This window comes from Filicampus tigris, chromosome 8, assembly GCF_054856515.1.
Source record: "Filicampus tigris isolate MCC_2025a chromosome 8, RoL_Ftig_1.0, whole genome shotgun sequence".
NCBI lineage: Eukaryota > Metazoa > Chordata > Actinopteri > Syngnathiformes > Syngnathidae > Filicampus > Filicampus tigris.
The window spans coordinates 3,060,093-3,082,727 of NC_141224.1; the positions used below are offsets into that span (position 1 = coordinate 3,060,093).

General features: G+C 47.6%; 1 protein-coding gene across 1 annotated transcript in view; it reads right to left on the reverse strand.

Annotated features, from left to right (window-relative positions):
* The window catches only part of adamtsl4 (ADAMTS-like 4), a 42,674-nt gene extending 26,225 nt beyond the window's left edge, over positions 1-16,449 (reverse strand). The window contains exons 1-4 of the mRNA XM_086038696.1: positions 16,219-16,449; positions 13,454-13,517; positions 9,508-10,043; positions 6,467-7,085 (exon numbers count right to left, since the gene is read on the reverse strand). Of these exons, the coding sequence (XP_085894822.1) occupies positions 6,467-7,085; positions 9,508-10,043; positions 13,454-13,517; positions 16,219-16,241 (1,242 nt within the window). The 5' untranslated portion in view covers positions 16,242-16,449. The remainder of the gene's footprint in view (positions 1-6,466; positions 7,086-9,507; positions 10,044-13,453; positions 13,518-16,218) is intronic.
* Positions 16,450-22,635: the final 6,186 nt, after the last annotated feature.

The window sequence follows — 22,635 nt, forward strand, 5'->3', positions numbered from 1 at the left end:
AAGATTTCAAGAATACCTTGTCGTTATCGGAATGCGGGGGTGTGCACGGATGCATTGTTTGTCGTTAGCGATTAGCATTCTATGGCGGGAAGCGGCCAGACCTCGGCCTTGACCCCCCCCCCACGCTCAAAATCAGGAAGTCAGAAGTGGCGTCAGGGAACCAAAAAAAAAAAAGGGCACAAGGACATGTTTGGCAACAACAAAAATGACAAAAATGAGAGACTTGACGCTCTTGGTCACGCTTCCTTGCGGCACATACAAGCGTTTTTATTTTGTTAATTGCTCAAAGTAGTTGGTGGAAACTTTTGTTATTTTTTCTTCCTTTTTGCAGCCTAGCGGGGTCAGCTTAGTAGTCACAAGTTAGTTGCAACGTCCTCAAGCACGTCTCGCTCCTCAATTTGGACAAAAAGAACCAACTGTTCACATGAACAACAACTTCTACGATCAAAGACCAGAAATGTATTCGGCACACATAGGCAGCCGTTCCAAAAAAAAAAAAAAAAAAAGCAGCAGAATAATGTCGAAGACACAAACGAAGAAGAAGAGTCCTTCAACTTCGACTCAGTCATTTCTTTGTCGAAGATAAAGAATATATGCCTGTGAGTATTGTCATTTTATTCGTCCGCATGTGTTGCTCCACAGTTTATGGTCAAATATCCACAGCTTCAAAAACTGTGACTATCGATACCAACCATTAGCATGCTAAAGGCATCTCGCTTGCGTTGTTAGCATTAAGCTAAGCGGACTTTCCTAAGGCAAAGATATTATTTTAAATACATGAGTTATTGTATTGGTTTTTTATTTTTCGTTTGACATTAAACTTCACCTGGAAGTGCCATTAAAAAGCTTGAATCCTCTTTTTTTTTTTTTTATTGTTTTTGACGCATCGTTCACTATTTGTCAAAATGCTGCTTATTGTGACGTGATTCAAGTTCACTGCCACCATCTCAAGTTTGTGCTTGCAAGTCGAAGCAAATAAAAAAGAAAATCTGAAGCGGTACAGATAATGGATGGATGGATGTTTGTATCCTCAAGAATGTGAAATACATTTTTTTTTTTTTTTTAAACAGCTAAGCCACTGTATCCCTGCGCTCTTGTGTACTGCATTTGGGTCCTGTACACACCTGAAGAAAAATGCAACTACGGTGAATTCATGAACAGTGAAGTGGAAATGGGCGGGGAATCACTGTATTATTCTTAAATCTCCTTTCTTAAAAAAAAAAAACACAAATAAAAACAACAACGGCATCGTGCCCCTTTTGTCAGCTCGTTTTAGCTTCACAACACGCGTTGGAGGCGGCGCTAGCGTTCAGGAAACAAACTCATCAGCCAGAACTTTTCTTTGAATCGAGTGAAACGAAAGCGGCCGCTGATCATCCAGCGCGTCCGTCCCGAAGCTTGACAGCAAAACCTTCAGAGGGAGGCGGGGCCACAGCGCACGGGAAACGCCCACGTTTGCTACGTCCACAAAGGCCAGAATGACGACACGTGTGCGGATGTCGCACACGCCAAATACTAATAATAATAATAATAATAATAAATCGGCTGTGTGGCAAGGCCCCAGTCATGACATCATCACGAGATTATTAGTGTTATGTTAGCGCGTTGAAAGGCATGCCACGGGTTGCGAGGAAAATATTTACTCCGCGGGGAGGGTCGAGCGCACCATTGTGAGGAATGGTCGTCCTTTTACGAGGACCTGCAGTGTTGACATGACGTGTCTGCTGCTGCTGCTGCTGCTTTTTTCTTCTTCCTCATCTGGCTGCTTCTTCTCAAATTGCACCTTTTCCTCCCCCCGTGCTTCTGACAGGGTGTCCTACACACGCACACACGCGCACGCACTTTTCCATGAATTCTGCCTTTTCTTCTGGCACACGCTGACATTCCGCTGCGACTGACCCGCTCTCTCCCGCTGTTCTCGCTTCCCCACAAAGCGACGCGTCCTCGCCCGCGAAGAGCGCACGTGTCGGCCCGTCGCCTTCTGCCGCCTCGTTTTTGGCCTTTTCAAAGACGGCCAACGCAAGGTGGCTGGGCCGCAAGACAACTTTTGCAAGGGAACCTCCATTTTCGACCGGCGTCTCAGGATGAACTCTCTTGCTATTTTCTCACTAGCATGTTTACACACGGCCATCGGATATGACTTTGGACACCCCCCCCCCCCCCCATAAAAAAGGCATCTTCAATTCAAATTTGGAGGGTTCTGGTTGCGAGGCAAAGTTGCTAAAGCAAAAGTCCGGACTTCAAAATGTTTCCATTTGTGTCGAACAAACAATATAACGGCTCATTTCCTTTCTCATTTGCGGCTTTGCAAACACAATGCTTTTGCGGTCGGCTCAATTGGTGGAGCGCGGGGTTCAAAGCAAACATGGTGAAGCAGCACTTGGCCGTTCTGCTGCAGGCAAATGCTACTTTTCAATTTCTTGACTTTTCACTGTTTGTAAATTCGTATTTGTCAAGCACATTGAGTTAGCTTTTGTATGAGAAATGCTCTCCGCGGCAAGCTGCCCTTCCTCGCCTAATGTGCGTCCGTGCGATAACCGAAAGCATTTCCATGCCGCTGAAGGACACCGCCGCCCCCCTCCCTCGCTTCTCCACACTCTTAAGAGTTTTCTCGCACGTCCACCGAGGGATCGGCTTTTCCCCCAACGCTCCCACCTTGACTTGTACTTGGCACTGTTGCACGGCCTTGAACTCGCTAACGCCCCCCCCCGCCCGGCAAAAGAGAACCGCCTATCACGGCTACTTGACTGCGACACCCGCTCGAAGTCTGACACGGAACCTTTGATTTTCATGTTCACTGTTTTAAAAAAAAAAAAAAAACAGCGCCAGTCACACTCATGTTGGGCCTCAGGCAGTCTGTGTTATGACGCACAGCCAAAAGATAATCACAAGTGTCACACTCGCTCGCCTTCACACACACACGCGCGCACGCACACACAAGGCTGGGCAAAATGCAGCAACAGGCAGTAGCAGGAAGAAACAAAGTACACGTGATTGTTGACTGGGCTCAGGTCGATTTTTCAGCTATTTGGACTTTACTCGAGGATTTCGATTTCTGATGACTGGTGTACTTTTATTCACGACATTTGAAACAAATGCGTCATCCATATTGTTTGTCTTCCTCCCCAATGCCTTCGGCGGCTGGAGTGTATCGCATCAAGTCGCCGCAGGGCATTTCCACGCTGCGATACGATGGCTGTCACTTTGAATTGTAATTTAAAGAAAAAAATAAAAATAAAAATTCCACCTTCCCTCCGCAACAAGCAGAAACTCACAGCTGACAACGAGGCGCTCTAAAGCAGTCACTATCTGATGGAAAGATGCATGACGAGGGAATAGCTAACTCGCTAACCGCATGTCATAATAAAGTCTCTCAAGTTCTCACACATTAGGGAAGCGGCGCCTCCAAAGTGCCGTTTTAGTTTTGCTCAAATTTGTTGTTTTTTTTAAACCCAAAATAGTGAAACACAATTTAAAGCTATGGGCTGTCATTTTTGTGACCGGCGTAAACTTGCGCGGCCTCACTCTGCACAATGTTGGTCATTTCGAAGATGTACATAAGCCGGCGGATCGCTGAGAGGGAGGGCTGCGCCGCTGTGTCGCAGGACGGACATTCCAGCCGTTGGGGGAAAATGCAACAAAAGGCGTTTGGTGACGCGGGCCGCCCAAGCGTCAAGCAGCTGGCAACTTGTCCCGCAACTTGTCTTCAGGGAGGCGAGTCAAGAGGCCGAGCGTGGCGGGCACTTGCGCTTTATCGGCCGCTCTCGCTTCAAGAGCCACAAGCTGCGGAGCTTGCGCGCCGCTATTTTTGGGGTCGCTGCGATCACGCGCGAGAGGATCACGTTCCTCCTCTTGTTTGCATTTGCGCATCAGGACACGCGCGCGATCGATCCCGAAGAAACCCGAAGACCAGTGAGACTTTTTCGAAAGAGCGCTAATGCGCTTTTGCGGCAAGGAAAAGCTTCGCGGTGGCCGAGTCGCACTTGCAAAACGCCGCCGCGGCGATTGGGAGGACGAAGCCGGAAACGACACGCGGCTCAAATATGCGACTTTGGCTGCAAAGAAAACAGGCACCAGTGTGAAGAGGAGGAAGCGTTTTGTTTTGGGGTTTTTTTTTTTTTGTTTTGCTTGAAAAATGCACTGGACGTGTTTCAAGGACAGTCGCAGCCAAGCTGACTCATTCTTACGATTGGATGAAAAGTTGTGCTTTTATGCTTTTGAAACAAAAGACAAGTGATTATGATTACAGTCGGCTCCAGGAAAATGGGGGCAGGGACGCAAATTTTGTCTTTGGGATTGGAAATGGAGTTGAAAGGAGAGCGACAACGTTCAGCTTCAACTTGAGGCGATTTACATGCACATCAGGTGAAGCGCGAAGGGAATGACAACAGTTCATAAGCATGACACGCCCCCCACCCACTGTGGGCGTATCTTTACAAAGACTTGCGTGGCTTCCAAACTAAAAAATACGCCACATACGTCACATGCGCAAAAAAATCCAGACGCGGGAATGCGTACGCATGAATCCGAGCATATTTCATACATTTCAGTGCGGAAATGCTGCAGTCCTTGTTCCCCCCCCCCCCAAAAAGAGAAATGCATATGAGTATAAACGGGGGCCTCCCAGTGGGCGTGGTCACTCTTTAAGATCAAGTCATGAGCCAACGATGAAGACAGAAGAACTTGACAAAACGTCAGCTGGAGACGCCGGCGAATGAAGACGAAGCCCGAAAAAGTGTCAAGGTGGCCTCAGGTTGTGATCGCGGGAGGGGGAGGGGGTGCAGAAATGTGTCAAATGAGCGCAAAGCTCCAACGGCAGCCCCGATTTTGGAGCTCTGGTTTGATTCCCCACTTCGGGCGGACGCCGCTGGAGTAAAAACGCCTGCGGGGACTTTCCAGCACACCACGTAACAAAAAGCTAAACAGCAGTTAGCTTGCTGCGCTAACAACTTTTAGTACCTCGGCTAACCGGGTGGCAGAACGAGCTCATCATAGTCGCCAGCGTCAAGCGAGTGAGACGTGCGGTCTACTTTGAAGAGGTTCCTCGGCTGCTAAATATGGTTGCCATGCCCGGAAAAAGGATTCCATTTGTCCTTGTTGACTTGGATTCCTTTCGGGCGTCCAGCGGACCCCCCTCCAAGGTTTCGCTCCTCTCAAAATGTCACTTTGAATCGCGCCGGCTCTCAAGCGTGACATTCTTGTCTCGGCGAAACCGCCGTCACGGCGAGCGCAGCTTGACTTTCGTCACCCGCCCCGGACAGTCAAGCCCCCGCTGACCCCCCTCCCGGTAACCATACAGGACAGGACATACAGACCCCCCCCCCCCCCCGTCCCCCTTTTAGTGTCCCTAGCAAAGCCTCCAAGCAGATGTGTGTATTCTGGTCTTGATCCAGACGCACACGCTCACGCGCACGCTCACGCTCACGCACGCACATTTGATAGGTTCCATGTCAGTGCTCCTGGACAACGGGCCAGTGTTGGCGCTGGGGAATGATCAAACCCTCCCAAAACACTCTGTTGACCTTCATGTTGTGCGTTTGATGCCAGCAGCCTTCAACACTTTGCCCTCATGAATGTTAATCGGGACTGTGCGCGCCCACACGCACGCACGCACATGCTAAGGAACTTGAAGGTAGAGAAAGGTCACATCATATTTTTGCAGAGACAAATACATACAAGTGACCTGACTGACACACTTTTCAAGACAAGAGTTGCCGTCGGAAAACATGTTGGGGGAAATGTTTTGCTTTGCTTCTCCTCGCTTCATCATTTTGGCAACATTTTGGTCCAATGATCTTTCAAGCTGTTTTCATGCTAGCCTCAGTTGAAACTTCCTCGAAAAACAAACCTAAAACCCCCAAAAAGACACCTCGTCTATTGAAAACAAAGCGATAGCTCAGTCTTAGCTTCGTCTTTGAGTCCACTGTATTAAAAGCGTCAAAGTCGCAAAATTGCACCAAGCAACATGTACAGTATGCCTTCCATCCTTGGTGAAACGGTGATATCAAAACTGCATATTTCACCCCAAAAACTTGCGCCTAAAGCGTTCATGCTAATTGCTAAATAGCTTCTGCTATAACAACGGACAGGCAATACAGCAGGACTCAGTCAGATATTCTTTATCCTCTGCAAAGAGACAGATATTAGTGCCGTACAGATGAGAAGTGGAGCCACCTGTCCGTCCAACACTGCCGCCAGGTGGCCAAGGCCGGCACATACATCAAAAAGAGCAGCAGATTGCTCTTTCAAAAAAAAAAACATTCTTTTGAATTCTAATTTCATGCAAGCAGTGTAGCCTGCCTTCCACCTAAAGTGAGCTGGCAAAAGCTCCATTTTACCCAAAAGTGAAAATGGACAGCTGGGAAAGGGGGGTGGGGGGTGGCGTCTATGTGAGGGAGCTTTCCATTAAAGGGCCGACCGACACTTGCCATTGTTTTGAGGACGCACTTTGACTTTGATGTCTTACCTGCGAGAAGCACCTGCGATATTCCGCCTCGGGACCGGCGCATCTGTAGTTGTGCGGCGTCCTCCTCCCGCCCGCCTCCTCCCCCCCTCCCGCGTGCGGTCCGAGGGGGCGCTGAAGCGGGTACACGTTGCCGGCTTGCTGGCCTTGGGCTGCCAATGCCGGGTGGGGCGTCCTTCCCCCGTGCGGGGGCCGGTGCAGAGGGGGGGCGTAGGCCAAAGAGGCGGCGGCCGGCTGCGAGCGGGGCGAGCCGGGCGGCGGGGGCGGAGCCGTGACGGTGCGCCAGTCGAAGCGGCGCTGAGCGGCCGGGACTGAGGAGGAGGAGGAGGATGATGATGATGATGATGATGATGAAGAGGGGAGGCGCGTCAGGAAGTGAGGAGGGGAGGCCGGCACTCGGACCCTCCTGTGCTCGTTTCTGGCGTGCGATTGGGGCGCGGCGGCCGCGCCCGCTTCCTCGTCCTCCTCTCGCTCGTCATCATCACCGGCGGCCATTTTGGGCCGCGGCGTGGCCGAGGCGGTGCCGTTGGCCGCGTGGCGAGCCTGTCGACTGGGCCGGTGCAACGGCAAGGAGAAGGGCACTTTCCCGTAGCCAAACTGACCTGGACGGATGGATGAAGACCTGCAAGATGCGCACAAGAGAGTCCACGGGAAGTCACAAACGGAAAGCAAGCCACGCTGCCTTGACATAAGAGTGACCCAACTTACAAGTTGGTTTTTTTTTTGGGACATAGAAGCTGTTTTTTGCTTTGCCTTGTAAAATACCATTCAAAATCTAAACGCCAGCAGCATGATTCGACAACCCTTTGAGAAATTGATCTTTCGTCAACAATGGTGGAGCAACACATGTAGACACGAAACATAATACTCACAGGCATACATTCTTTATCCTCTACGAAAGGTTACCAATATTACGACTACTTACTCAATATTAGCGGTACAGTACTAGTAGAAAAGAAGATTAAGAAATACTGGGACCGTAAATCTGACTTGACACACATCCCCTATTAATAACATAGTAATAAAGGAGCAATAACATAACTCTGCGCCTTAGCGGGGCATCGTTCCAATTCGCAACGCTTTAAGGAGCCACAACATCATAACGAACGCTCCCGAATGCCAAAAATAAAGTCCAAATAAAGTTTTGACAAAATCATCATAGTCACGGCGTTTCCCAAAGTACACACGGCGAGGCTTCAAACACTTCCCCCGAGTGCCCCGTCGCTCTTTTTGGAGGACGGCGCGTCTTTTGTGGGTGCGGACACCAAACGCGGTCGTCTCAGTCATTCCACAGCGCCGATGCCTAATGCAAGCCATGCTCATTTCATTTCCTGCGTGTCACTTTGCAGACAACCTCGTGGACGCGTCGCAAAAGAAAATGTCACATCGCGCATTAAGTGTACGTCTGGAAAGCATCACACACAAAAAAAAAATAATAATAAAAAGTTGATGGAGCTCACTGGAGCACAAACACCAAGTGACAATTTGGAATTCGGCGCCCGCTTGAGTCGTACAAAAACGTTTGGAATCACGATCAGGTTGTCATGCATTTTGCTTTTTCTTTGGCTTTTTTTGTTTGTTTTTGTTTGCACCCGACACTTATTCCAAAAGGAGTAGCCTCAACAAGGTGTGTTAAAGGAGAAGTCCATTTTCTTTTCCAATATTGTGTAAACACGACGTCGTGATGAATGTTGCCTTTGCGGAATATGAATGAAGCAGCAAAATGGAGGCATTTTTAGCCACCTCCGGGGGCGGCCATTTTGTCTTCTGCCGACTGAAAATGACGTCACAGCCGCTCACGACGGCCAATCACGGCTCAGATTGAGAAAACAGGTCAGCTGCGATTGGTCGTTGTGAGCGGTTGCGATGTCATTTTCAGTCGACGGAAGACAAAATGGCCGCCCCCGGGGATGGCTAAAAACGAGCGGATTAACACTTATTCCACAAACGCACTTTCGTTTTAAGAACATTTTTTGTTTTTTGAAGGGCCACAGTTTGACCCAGGAACAGATTATTATCTTTACGTTATTTCCCTTAACCCATTAAGACCTAAAGCGCCTTTCTCAACAGCTCCCCAAAATCGTCGGTCGTCTTTGGAATTACCCTCGAAAACCCGAAGTTCTCCCCCAGAAATTCAACACATACAAAACGATTCATATCTCAGCCCCTGTAGCAGACATGAAACATAATTACAAAAGAATTCAAGGGCTTAGACACGTGGCTTTTCACACAGGCCCGAGTTGATTATTTACCGTTTCAATCGAAGAGGTAAATAATTTTATAGAAAAAAAAATCGAGTGGTAATTACCATCCTCGATTCTGTTACAAAGACGTCAATATCGTCATTGTCTACAAAGCATATCATACTCACGTGTATATTCTGATGCATTAAGTTGGCTAAGAGACGGAGAGTTGGATTAAAAAAGGACGGTGACGTGTCCGCTGCCCCGGTTTGAAAGGTAGAAAGACGCAAGAGCGCTCTAGCGGTAGAAAACGCCGTTACGCGCTCGCGGGCTGAATGGGTTAAGGGGGTCCGAACAAATCAAAAGGGACGAAAAAAAAAAGGATTTTCAAAGTTGACCGTGTGGCTGCTATGTCGAAAGTCCTGAATGACCTCGGAAAATAGCACAGCTTTTTCTTTACCGCTGCTTGCTACATGTCCACTTTTTTTTTTCCCACCAGAATCATTCCCCAAAGCCAAAAGATACCTGAGCGGTTATTCAATTGAATTTTTAGTAGGATACTAGGAAAATATTCCGCATTCGACTGCCCCATTTAGTGTCGTATTTTTATTGTTGAATTAAATCCTTGTTTCAGGCCCCCCCCCAAATGAAATCACTCCTCAAATGAAGTCATTGATTAGCCAAACTGCTCCTTGAAGAACATTGACTGTATTCTGCAAATCTTGAAAGATTTGACAAAATTCTCACTTTTTAAACATTTTTTTTTTTACTCAATCTACTCGATGACCTTTTTCTTTTTTCTTGCCTGCTGTTTAAAAAGTCAGGCGTGTCCTTTTCGCCGGTGCGCGCTTTTGGGCTCACCTCCTGACAGGCAAAGCCTCCCGAGCGGCGGCGGCGGCGGCGGCGGCGCCGGCCGACCTCCTGCCGCCTCCCGCGCCTCCGCTGGGCCCGCCGGGCCTCCTGACGCTGCGCTGCTGCTGCCGCTCGTAGGCGCGCGAGGGCGCCCGGTAAGGCGAGCGGTACACGGACACTCGGTTCCCGCCGGCGGGGGGGTGCTCCGCTTGGTAGAAAGCCGCCGACGGACGCTCGCTTCCCGGCGGGGTATCCCGGTACAGCGACAGCCCCCGGTTGGGATCGGGCGCCTGCTGATGTTGCGGGAGTTGACGGGAAGGGTGGTAGGCGTGCCCGCCGCCGTTGCCGCCCAGGAGATAGCCGCCCCAGTTGTCCGACGGGTAGGAGACGGAGGGCGGGGCGGGCGGAGGCGGCAGACACTTCCTGCTTCTCTGCGACACGCCCACTCCGCATGACTGGGAGCAAGAGGACCACTCTGCCCACACAGACCACACCCCTTCCACAGGCTCCGCCTCCAACACCTGTCTGGACCTCCGCCCGGCCACCTGACAAACACACACACAAAAAAAAAAAAAAAAAACATTTTCACCATCTTGAAAGCCACACGCACTCAAAATCACAGATATTAGTGTGGAATGTGAGGAGGGGAACAGGACAGCAATACGTACCTGCACCTCACATGCAAAATCGTGTGGACTGCCAGTCATATATTATTTATCCTTTACGTAGAACTAATGTAAGTGTTTGGATGCGTTTAGTGTGCAACACCTTCGGATCACGCAAGAGAGCAAATTCCCACCGACGAGCGGAAGTGCTTAGGAGGGCAAAGAGGCCAGCTGTCCTGATACTTTTGTCCACAGATGATCCCCGAGCCTCACGAGTTTCCTTCCTTCTTACGCCAAAATGTAAATCCGCGCCAGATCGGAGGGGATTGAGGCAAGCAGCTTGACGGCAGATGGAGAGAGGCGAGCGAGAGAGGCGGGCGAGAGAGGCGGGCGAGCGCGTCGTGCCATGACGTGCGAGGAGCGGGCCCCGGGCCGGCCTTTGCTCTCTTTCCTGCGCGCCGTCAAACGATAAAAGTCTTTTCGTAACAAGTCGCTCGCTGGCCTGCTTGGCACGACAGCAAATATGAGACGGACAAAAGTTTCCATTCAGCAAAATGGGAATGCTCCACTTTGCCGCTCGCTCGCTCAAAGCCTGTCAAGTGTGTCAATATGTGTGTGTGTGTGTGCAAACACGCTGCACACGCGTGCGCTATGCCCGGGCCGCCGAGGGACACGCCACACTTGGGGGGGGAAAAAAAAAAATGGGATCGTTTTTTATGTTGTTGTTTTTTTGGGGGGGGTGGGGTCTAACTTTTGTCCCAATCTTTGTACATTCGCATTCATCCAAAGTGCCTCGGAGATCACGCAAACGGGCTCGCAACCCTCCCGGTCTGCTCCCTAATGCAACGTCCTGTCAAAAGTCAGGCCTTCAAAATAAAAGCATGCAGAATCAGAACAGCTTCGCCACATGTTCCTTGCCTCCACGGTGGCTTATTTAGCAGTTGCACTCCAAAAACACAAAAACAAGCAAACAATTGTTTGGCACCGCAACTAACAATTATTTTTGATAAATGGTTAATCAGTCGAATTTTTTTCCCTCCAAGGAATCGGATTAAAAACATTTTTTTAAATTTCCATGCCCTCATTCAAAACAAAGACATTACGGCAAATGCACAAACACAAACAGATTATGTTTGATATCTGGTTTGGTCCGTGACATCCGCAAGAAAAATCGACAAAAATGTCGATGGTTGTTTTTCAAAGTAAAAGCAGATCCTTGCAAATGTCTTACTTTGATTCAACGCAAACATAATCGGTCCGCATTCGCGGATGACGACAGAAACGGAAGAATATTTGCTTTTGAGATGCTCAAAACAAAGGCTGTGGACAATTTTGAGTGAAAACACGATCACGCAATCATAATAATCATTGATTCATTCAGTAATCGATTGGCTGTCAATTAAATGATGATTTGCCGATGCGTTAATAATGTGTCAGGATTGGCGGCTGGTATCGCAGCTTCCACACGTACCCGATACTTGGTGTCAGTACTCACCCATCCCTACTTATTCCACAAACTAAATATTGATCAGAATACGGTGTGTTCTGACGAGTGCTGCCACATCTAACATGAAATTTAGGTTTAGTTGCCCTTTAACAGACACGGTCATGGAACGGGTATTCTCATTTGTTTTTTGTTTTTATTTCCCCAAAACTGTGCGCTTGGTGAAATGCGCTCGCTAGCGGCCAAGCCTGTTCCATAGCGTTAAAGTCAAGACGTGCTAGAATGCAAATGACAGCTAAGAGGTAAAATGGCGGGAGAACAAGGAAAGCGAAAGGAGCAGGAGAAATGGGCTGGGAGGGGCGCTAGGGGTGGGGTCAAGGCGGACAGGCCTAATGACTGTGTGTGTGTGTGTGTGTGTGTGTGTGTGTGGCAAAGAGTGACATCAAACACACAGCTGCCACATAGCTGCAAGCATTAATGAGGAGTGCGCGTTGACCCTGAAGGAAGCCGCCGGTGACCTCCTGCTACTTGCTACTGCTTGGACTCCTCCGACACTGTACGGCCAGACCTGCACACCACCGCTCAACCCTCCCTTTTTTTTTTTTTTTTTTTTTTTAACCCCACGATCACAAAGGCGTCACTGTGGCTCCTTGACAGCTACGGGCCCCACTACAGGAAAAAACGGATTAATGACTCGCAAAGTCACACACGGTCGGCTAAATCACGAGCCGGCTTGCGTGGCGGGCGGCTCGCTCGCTCGCTCGCTCGGCCCCGAGTCGGCTCCAGTTCGCGAAGGGCCAGACATCAAAGTGGCGCAACGGAGAGCACGGAAATGTCAAGGGTTGAACTTGGAACAAAAGTGTGGGCGAAAGCATTTTTAATTCCAAAGCTTTGCTGTGCCAGGACACGAAAAAAGTCGGAGCACGCCACCAAACAAAAACCTCACCAAAAGTATCAAGTTTAATCTCGGATAGATGTATTAGGGTTGCACCTAATTTTTCTCTTAAAATTAATTTTTAGGATTTTAATAATCAATCAATCAGATGTGGGGGGGGGGGGATTAATTTCCATCCCTTTATTCTAAAACAGGATGACCATTTGAAATTGACAGATCAGAAAATAAACTGATTATGAGTCAGTTACTGGTTTGTTGCGTATCATGTTAGAAGATGTTGCCGATTGTTTTTCCAAAGTAAAAGCAAAGGTTTTATTCTGATTCAACACAAGGATAAATCAGTCCACTTTCATGGAGGACTGCAGGAATCGGAGGATATTTACTTGTGAGCAGATGAAATTTGGAACATTTGGTCAACACAAAAAGGTAACTAAACAATCGATGATCGAAAGAAAGATAATGATCGATGAATGCGATAAGCACTTAGCAGGACGCTCCAGTGAGCAGCAGAGCCTGATTAAGCTATAATGATGGAAAATTTGGAATATTTGGGGAGGTACTGCAGATTGCTGACAGTGGTAGGAATGAGAAAAAACACCCAAGACGTAGCTGTGGCTAAAAAAGCCAAGCGTGGAGAGTCTCTGCCGCTGAAACGCAGGAAGCAAAAGTCTCTGAAAAATCCACACTGTGCTTTATTTCTTGCCTGTTTTCTTTCTTTTTCCGATTTTAAGCGAGCGACATTTCACCAAGGGCGATTTGCTTCTTGATTGACGATTTTGTCAAGTTGTTTGTGCTTCAATAGAAAATTGGCTGCATAAAAATTGAACACTGGGGGTCACCTTTTTTTCCCGTGGCGGCGACTTGGTATCCGCGCGCGGCCTTCCAGCCCCTGCGGTCGGACTATTATGGGATGGCCAAAGGGGTGTGAAGCAAGCCGTCTGATGGCTTGACCTTTGACCTCGCCAGACGGCAAAGTCAATGAAAGCAGTGTGTGAGGGGCTCATGACTCACCTTCCTCTTGGCCGGCTTGGTCGCGGAGGTCGCGACCTCCACGAAAGCACACAGCGCAAACAGCCTGCGGGGGAAGAAGAGCACAAGAGGAAGCTTGAAGGAGAAATAGTAAAAAAAAAGAAAGAAAAAACAGCATCATGGGCAAACTGGATTCGTGATTGCGTGACGGTGACACGACCGCGTTCGGTTGAAGCCACGATGGCTCGACGCAGGCCGTGACTTGATTGGAAAACATCAACAACATCAGGCGAAAAACAAACAAACCAAGGACGGCAAGTTTTCCGGGCTTGTGGATGCGTCGCGCGCGCGCACGCACGCACAAACGCGCGCGCGCACTGGCAGGCGCGATGAGTCCAATGTCTTGAAGTGAGCTGGCGCTGTCAAGCTTCTTTTATTGGCGGTTTGCTGGAGAAACAATGCGGCTGAAGCTGGAGAATTGTGTTTGGATTTGGACTGGCCACATTTCCAACGGCCTGCCCAGCGCCAAAGTTCTCTTTGACTTTGCCTCGCGGTGGACTTGAGCGTGAAGCCGACTTTTGGTATTTGAAAAGCGCTTTGGATGCTTTGGTCCCTGCCGAAACAGGTTGGACTTTATTTTCGTTTTATGGACAGGAATGGCTTTTTTTCTTCTTCTTTTTTTTTTTTGACTTTTCACTGACATTTTGACTTTCTGACAGAGCGAATTTTCTTTTCAACTTTTCTCGACGGACTGTTTGTTGTTCAATTAATTTCAAATGTCCTTTCGACCTTTTCGATTTATTTCCAGGAGAGAATTGCTGAGGGCGTCATTCGCTCGAATGATTTCTAGTTGCCGCTGAAGCATTTTAACGGTCAAAATGTGTTACGGTGGCGGCAAAAGCTTTCACTTGGCATCTTTTAGTCAAAACCTCCTCGAAGTTGAGCGTTGCTGTTACATCATGTGATCTTGTGCTGCAAAGTCCTTTCGTGCTGGACCCCGTCACCAAGTACGGATCAATAGACGGAAACGATTTATTTTGACTCTGGACGAAGACATAATTTACTTTTAGTTCCAATTTCTGAGACTGATGCAGGTTTCAACTCTTACTAAATGTGCTGGATTTTTTTGGGGGGGCTGGGGGGGGGCATTTTGGCCACTGCGCACGTTGTCATGCTGCTGACTGACTTTACCGATTGGGAGTCAAAGGGCTGCCTTCAGTTTCAGTAGATCAATAGAGGCAAATCTTTTATTTTGCTTCGAAAATTTGAAGTTCATCTTTGTAGATACGATTCGCTGTCGCAAGGATGTGCTTAGGTTGATTATTGTCAATGTTTTCTTGACTTACACTTTTATTGTATCAAGTTCAGTTCTTCTTTCGTTTTTGGAGTCACGCCACATTTTAAAACACAATCGATGGTCCGCACAGACTTTCCACAGCATTGGAGGGAAAATGATTCCCAAGGCATCAAATAAACGTTGCGGGACGCGCATCAACAAGAGAAGAAACGATGGCACAACTGTGACAATGCAAAGAATTGGCGGGTCCCTCCAAAACGGATTTAAGACGAGATGAAAAGTGGTCAAGGAGTCTGCCAAGAGGCCCAAAGCGACATTGAAGGAACTGCAGGAATTTCTGGCAAGTATGTGCGACAACAATCTCCCATCTTCTGTATGTGTGGGGGCTATGGGCTAGGGTGGCAAAACAGAAGCCTCATCTTAGGAAGAAAAACATCCAAGTGCAAGTACATTTTGAAAGGCACACCTGTGCAAAAGCTGTTATCAAGGCAAGGCTCAATTTTTTGGGCCGTAATCCAAAATGGTGCGTTGGTGCACGGCAACAACGCTGCTCGTCACCAGAACTTGAGTGAGGTGCGGTGATGTCAATTTGGAACACTTCTATATTTTCCAGCGTTAGCACAAACATCGAAAAACGCCAGGGAAAAAAAAAAAGCCGATGAGGACGGAAGGAAGTTCATTTGGGGTTCATGTCCGAAGGCAGCACTTGCTGCTTGCATCGAGAGGGGGGGGCTTACGAATAAAAGCAGAAAAAGTGACTTGACTGGAACATTCGTATCATGTTGCACGAATGCGGTTTTATGCTTTCAAATAACGTTCAAATGTGCAGTGGCAGCTTTTGTGTCCCTTTCCAAGCAGCTGACCTGCCCCGAGCCAATTTGGCCTCCTCAACTTTCTTTCTCGACTTGTTTGTTGCCGCTTTCTCTTTCCGTCTTTCGGTGCTTTGGATGGCGCAACGAGCGCAGCTCAACTGCGATTTCATTTCAAGTTTGGAGCGGCTCTTTCCAAAAAGGATTCGCGGCTCAACGGTGCGGACACGCAAACGTGCAAACATGCCGGCTGAGTGGTGACAAGCCGCTCAATTCCTCAGCCCAATTCAAGGAAAGGACTTTGCGTCTTCTGTGCGCTCCAACAATGACCGCAAACATCACCGCGGCTCGCTGCCCGCAAGCCACACTCGCGTCCGGCTAATTGCCGCTGTGGTGCGCCGCAAAAACAAAAAAAACAAAAAAAGACACACACGCACACGGAGTGGCTGACAAAAGGTCCCCCGCACAAGAGAGCCGCCGAGGCCGAAGTAAAGACCCCCCCCCCCCCCCCCCCGCGAGCGAGCGCTAGTGTGACACATTGTTTGTTGCAATCATCTCGCTGGCGTCCATTTTCAGGGCGATCCGAGCGCAAGCACACAAACTCCCAACAAAAAAAAAAAACAAAACAAAAAAAAAAGTCGCTGCGTAAAAGGCATCGTGCAAAAGCTTGTGGAAGTGGAAGCCAAGTCAAGTTGTCGTACCTGAAGACAGAAGCGAGCCGCATGCTCCACACACTCCGCCAGCGACGAGCAAGTCCACTTCGGGGATCGATTCTTGCTCAACGAGTCAAGTGTCCAACTTGTTGTCGTCGCCTCTTCACTCTCGTTTCCTCCTGCCTGCCTGCCTGCCTGCGTGCCTGCTTGCGTGCGCGTTCGTTCGTGCGTGCGCGTGTGTGTGTCCCCTTCCTCCTGTCACTGCTCTCTGCCTGCCCGCCCGCCCGCCAAAGTGCAAAGTGGGAAGTCTCCCGTTTTTTCCCCCTCACGCACACACTACGCTCACGTCCCCCCCCCCCACCCCCACCTTTGTACCCTTCCTAGAAACTTTTCTCTTCCTGCGTATTCCTTTGAAATATCTTCTTGCGCGTTACACTCGCAAATTTGTTTCCCCAAACGTATTTCTTTGATTTTGCCATGCATTCAGACGGCTCCTGGATTTTTTTTTCTCTCTCTCCTGGTGCTAAAGGGGGGCTTGACTGATAGTACAGCGGGGGGGGGGGGAGTTCAGAGAAAATCATTTCTAAATGTATTTTCGAAAGTCCAATAAAATGCCTGCGGGGCCTTAACTGTGGCTACACACATTTCTGGTGGGGCTATAGCCCCCCCTAGCCCCGGTGTGGCGGCATCCCTGCATGCATTGTCATTTATAGCTGATGTTTCCGAAAAAAAAAATTCCACCTGTTGCTGAACCTAACACTTCTTTCTAAATATTACTGAATGTATTACTACATTTTATATTGCTGTCATATTATTAGCAGGCAATACGGCCTTATTTTAAGGTATTTGGCAGTCGTGGAGGCTGCCGATACCAGCCACCGATACTGGAGAAAACGAAATAAATAAATAAAACTCTGGCGTTGAGTAAGTCCTCCTTGGCAGTAGTTGGCGCTAATACTGCGGCAGTTTGGCACATTGGCAAATCATCTGCATAAGAAAGAAAGGCCTGGTCACAATTTCTTGCTATTGTGTTGAATGAAATTTGATGCGTCAAAACAGGGGCGGAGCCAGAACGTGGCTAATGGGTGGGCCTGGAAAAATCAGGATGGGCCTGAATATTTCTCTCACTGAGGACAATCTTGCTTCCCCGCCACATCGTATATTCACGTGAAATGACAAACTGAATAATACGAAGTTCAGGTCTTCCTTAGACAATCACAATGATGTCATTCTTAATATTCAATCAAATAAAAAAAAAAACACACCAAACACAAATTCTGAAATAACTTTCCCAAAAATTAGAAGTATATCATTTTTTCATGAATCTCACTGAGTGGGCAGTCCGTCAATCTGGGTGGGCCTGTGCACACCCAGGCCCACCCGTGGCTCCGCCCCTGCATCAGCTCATCTTGGAAATTGCAGACGGTTGCTGGTGTCCAAAAGACTTTCCCAGTTTTGGCCAAGAATTCCACTTCCTAAATCTTGACTGAGTTCCTCGCCCATTTTTCGGAGCACCGTCGATCCGAGTGATGTCAAACAAATCATTTTGGAGGCTGGCAAAGACCAGCTACCAGCGGCACTAAATCATCCGCACCAACCAGACGTCAAGACAACTTGGCCGCCTCAAATGAATGAAATACATTCTGCCGGGCCGGACCGCTCTGTCACATGGACGCAATGCCCAGCTCTGGTTGTCAGTTTAATTTGAAAAAAAAAAAAAAAAAAACAGAATTTGCTTAGTGTAAACAAACGGAGGACTCAGTACTCTGTAACACTTTTTGGTACAATATCTTTTTGCCTTATCTCCCTCAAATTGTTTTGTGTTTAAATCTGATTGCATTATTTCAAGTGTGTGCTTAAAGACCTTTCCAAAACGAAGTGCCGGAAATGCTATCAAAACATGCCCAGGGAGTACTTCAAGCGGGTATTTCTATATCGCCGATGTCACTTATTGCGGGGGCGGTCTGGAATGTAATCCCCACTATGGAGGAGGAGGGGGAGTTGGGGGCGGGGCGTGGGCGGGATTACTGCATATTATTTATGTCCATGACGAGCGTATGTAAACCTACGAGCATAACTACATGCGTGGGGCAGAGGAGAGGCGTGATGCAGGGATGACACAAGTATCTGTGAGTGTCTCTCTGGCGCGCACACGCGCGCGCGCGCGCGCGCGCACACACGCCGCCACGGCGTGCCCTGCCTCGCGCTATCAAAACTCTCCCGGGAGCAAGAACGCTCCATTGTGCCGGCCGCCCGTCATCCGCTCTCGGTCGGAAGAGGCATCTGCGCCGCGCGTTGGGGGGGGGGCCATAAAGTTATTATGGGATGCCGCGGCGCCAATGCAAACATGAATGCGAAAGGGGGCGGGGGGCTCGGGGGGGGGGGGGGGGGGGGGGGGGGTCGTCGGATGCTGACGCAGTGTCACTTCCACAATGTCAGATCCTCTTTTACTGTATTGGAGGAAGACCGTGACGCCTTGACAGTTGAGCTGACGAGATGTTTTCAACATACGAGCGCGTGTTTTGCTGTGACTTGGAAGAGCACAAATTTGAGACACGAGCCCGGAAATGGACCGCCAGTTTAGGAAACTCCCAATGGCCACCGCGCCCCTTGCTAGCTATCATGACAATGCAAGAATGCACAAATAATTCATGAATAATTTTAATCTCATTATCCATCTGGAAATAGCAACACGTTGGATTATTTTTGTTCGACAAAAAAGCGGTCATATTTTAATGACGTGTTACTGGCATCACTGATGAACATCAAATTCGAGATAGATGTCGACACCAATTGCATTTCATGTCAACGAATGACGGGAATATTTCATTCAAGTTAAGCAGCAACATGTTAACGCTGTGTGTGTGTGTGTGTGTGTGTGTGTGTGTGTGTGTGTGTGTGTGTGTGTGTGTGTGTGTGTGCATGTGTGTGTGTGTCGTGCGGTTGCGGCATTCGCAGAGCAGATGTGCAAAGTGCCGCCTCCCAAATTGTGACACTATTTTTATTTGCTTGTGATTCCCCAACATTCCCTGTGAGTCACAACAGGTTTTCTTTTTTTTTTTTTTTTTTTTTCTTTCTGCCTACTTCAATTTTCAAGAGCGCTTTCCAAGACAAAAAGGACAAAAATGGATCAGTCGGGAGGGGGGGCAAAATGTTGCGGTTCAAGTCTTTGGACAAAGACGAGCAAACGCTGGTTGACCGCCATTTAGTTCACTGAGAAACCCGCTCTCACACTGTGGCAAAGTCCGCTAACAAGTAGCATCCGCAGATAGGCACACCATATAAGAATACTCACTGGCAGGTCTGTTCTTTATCCTCTGCCAGGAACAACTAACATCACTGCCGTACTGAGAACCCGAGAGAGGAGCTGAGTCCCCAGTACAGCGTAGGCGCATGTCGGTCTTACACTGCCACCGGAAGGACAAAGTGTGACAACTGTTTCATTCTTTTTAATTGTGTCATTGCTATGTTTGAGTACAACATGATAGCGTTCTTTTTTTTCCCTCATCATGGGGAAAGACGATTTGAGACACGAGCCAGTTGCTAGTGGGGTCAGTTTAAACGTGTTTATTAAGGAATGACCCAACTGTATCTCTTTGCTGCGTTTCGAGGCAGAAGGCCGTCCGTGTGACAGTAAATTTTACTAGCAGCACTTTTAGTGGCGCCTGTCGTGTGACTCACGAGTCACGGTGACGTCGGCTCTCTGTGACTCACTTTCATTTCATTTCAAAAGGGACATTGGAGTAGACGAAAACCCGGCACTGAAGAGTGAGACTTTTCCACCGGAGCTTTCCCCGCCACCCAAGCGGCCTCATGGCGACTACGGAGGGCAGTGCCAGCGAGACTACAAGCTGCTAATTGTGCTTGCCCTCCAAATGACCTTCCGGCAGCAACAAACTGCCACGAAGGGTCATTAGAACCTTTTCCAAAAGAAATTACATTTCAGCCAAGTCACCCATTATTACCGAGGTTCAAAAAATATATATAACTACGTCTACATCATAAAACTAACTATAACTATAGAGCAAAAATGTGCTTTGCATTCATCTTTGTCACTTAATGTCATACATACACTTTTGGGCTTCATTTTAAAGGAATTTATTCCGATATTGTTCAGACGGAAGGAGGAGGCCAAACAGTCTTTTAAGAATTGAATTTTACATTATTACACAATACTTAAGTCACCTTTTTTTGTAATCTTGCACTTGAGAAACACTCCATATATTAAAAAAAAACAAAAACTAATCCAAACTTAACTACAATTAAACATTTGTGGGAAATAAAAACTACGGAAAAAAAAACAACCTGCTTTAAAAAAATAATTAAAATGATCTGAATAAAAAAAAAAAAACCTAATGAAAAATCTCAATCTATTATAATCCTGATTACTACTCGATATAACTTTGCCCCTTTGTCTTGATGCTCGACGAAAATTTGTTGCTTGTGCCCCAAAGCGAAAAATTGGGCCAAATATGCCAATGAGTCATATTCACGAGTACGCCGGCTCAAAAGGCGGGCCTGCCGGACGGACTCAACAGAGAAAGGACAAGGAGGACAGCAGGGACAAAAAAATAAACAGACAAATGTTTCGCAAAAACAGCAGCGTAACCAGCACGACATTTTGCCCTCCGATTTTCTACACTTTGGCACCTGCAAATTTACTGATTTTTTTTTTCCCCCCAATACTGTTTTTCAACGCAGGAACCCTTTGTTTACTAGCACCTAGCTGCCACGTTTCATTCGCTTCGCTAATTATCAATCAAATAACAGTGCAGCTTTCTTTGCTAAACATTTTCGTAATATTCCAACAAGACGCAACTTTACTCTCATAAAACGTTACCCAACGTAATATGGGGCACGACCCATTTCAGATTTGCTCTTTTTAGGGACCCCAAAACTCTTCTGTAGTTAGAATCTTTTTCAATTTCATGACAAGCGACATTTGCCGGATATGATATGCCGAATCTGAAAAGGTGACTCATCATCCGTAAAGACATGAGCAAGGATGCCGAGGTTGTGCAACGCACAAGAAGGTGAGAAAAGATTGAGGGGGAAAAAAAACACCCCCAAAAAAATGGAAATTGAAGTCATTCTGACACATGTTCAACACGTAATGGCGGTGGGCTCCACGTGACGTATAATTGGTTGATACGGTCTCATACACGATCCACACCCACCAATGCTAATAAAGGCGCCGGTGCTTTTTTTGGCCGACACGCCGGCGATAGTGACGGAGATTAGCCGACATCAAAGCGCGTAAAGTGCCAGCACATTAGAAGAGCCGACTGGGGATTTGAAAGTGCAAACAGAAAAAAAAAAAAAAAAAAAAAAAGGCAGCAAGAGGAATGCGGGTGGATTCCATGCGCATGTATCGACATATGTTGGATTCAAGAGGCTGTTGTTAGCTTTGTACTTGGCAGCAGCGCATCCGTCAGGAAACGCAATTAGCTGAAGGTCACTGACATGGCCGCCGCTGTTGTGTGACCACTTAGCGAACGGCAGGCCCACCCCCCGCCCGCCCGCCCGCCCGCTCCTTTGACAAAATGGCCTCCGCCAGCAGATGGACGGGCAGCCACCACGACGCCAGAAAAGTCACACTTTCACAACAATGCCACTTAGTTGGTGGAATATTCCAACTTTGGTGGCATAACACCACAACTTTTACTGATTTCAACTTTTTTTGCAAAATGAACTTTTCTCTTAAGATAACGACTTTTTCATAATTTGGTGACTTTTCCCCAAAACATGCACACTTGGTCTCAGAACATTTTTTTCTATTTTTGAAAACATCCAACTTTTGGCACGTAACATCGTTTACTTGTATTCAGACTTTTGTTGATAATTTCCCCCCAAAATATGACTCCCTGGTACGTGACATTGCAACTTTTTTTTCCTCATGACTTTTGTACATATTACAATACTAGTTTTGTAATGGACAACTTACAGTATTAGAATTTTATTTCGTATCATGACTTTGTTGTATTTTTTTGGTTTCATTCACTAAAAAAAGGTTTGTAACTCAACCCACTCTCCCCAATTGAAATGAATTGAAATGCCATTTATCCGTTCCAGCCCCCCCCCAAATAAAAAAAATCACCACGTTTTGATTTTTTTTTTTTATTTTCTTTTAATAATGGAAACGAGCACCGCATAATATAAAAACATAAGATACAATTTAAAGTCATCCCTCACTGCATTGCAGTTGAGTTTGGGTGGCTTCATTGCATGGGGGATTTTTTTAATACTTTGCTAATATCGCAGATTATTTGCTATATCATGGTGCTTTGCGGTGGTTGTTTTTCCACACGGACTGTTAAAGAGCAGAGCAATAAACGTGAGCTAGCCAGGGGGGGGCAAAGAGTGCATAAAAGACGGAGAATGTCCAAATTGCAAAGTACAAGTGGCTCAAGTTACACAACTGCACGTATACGATAAAGTCGACGTCGTTAGCGCATTTCATATGGC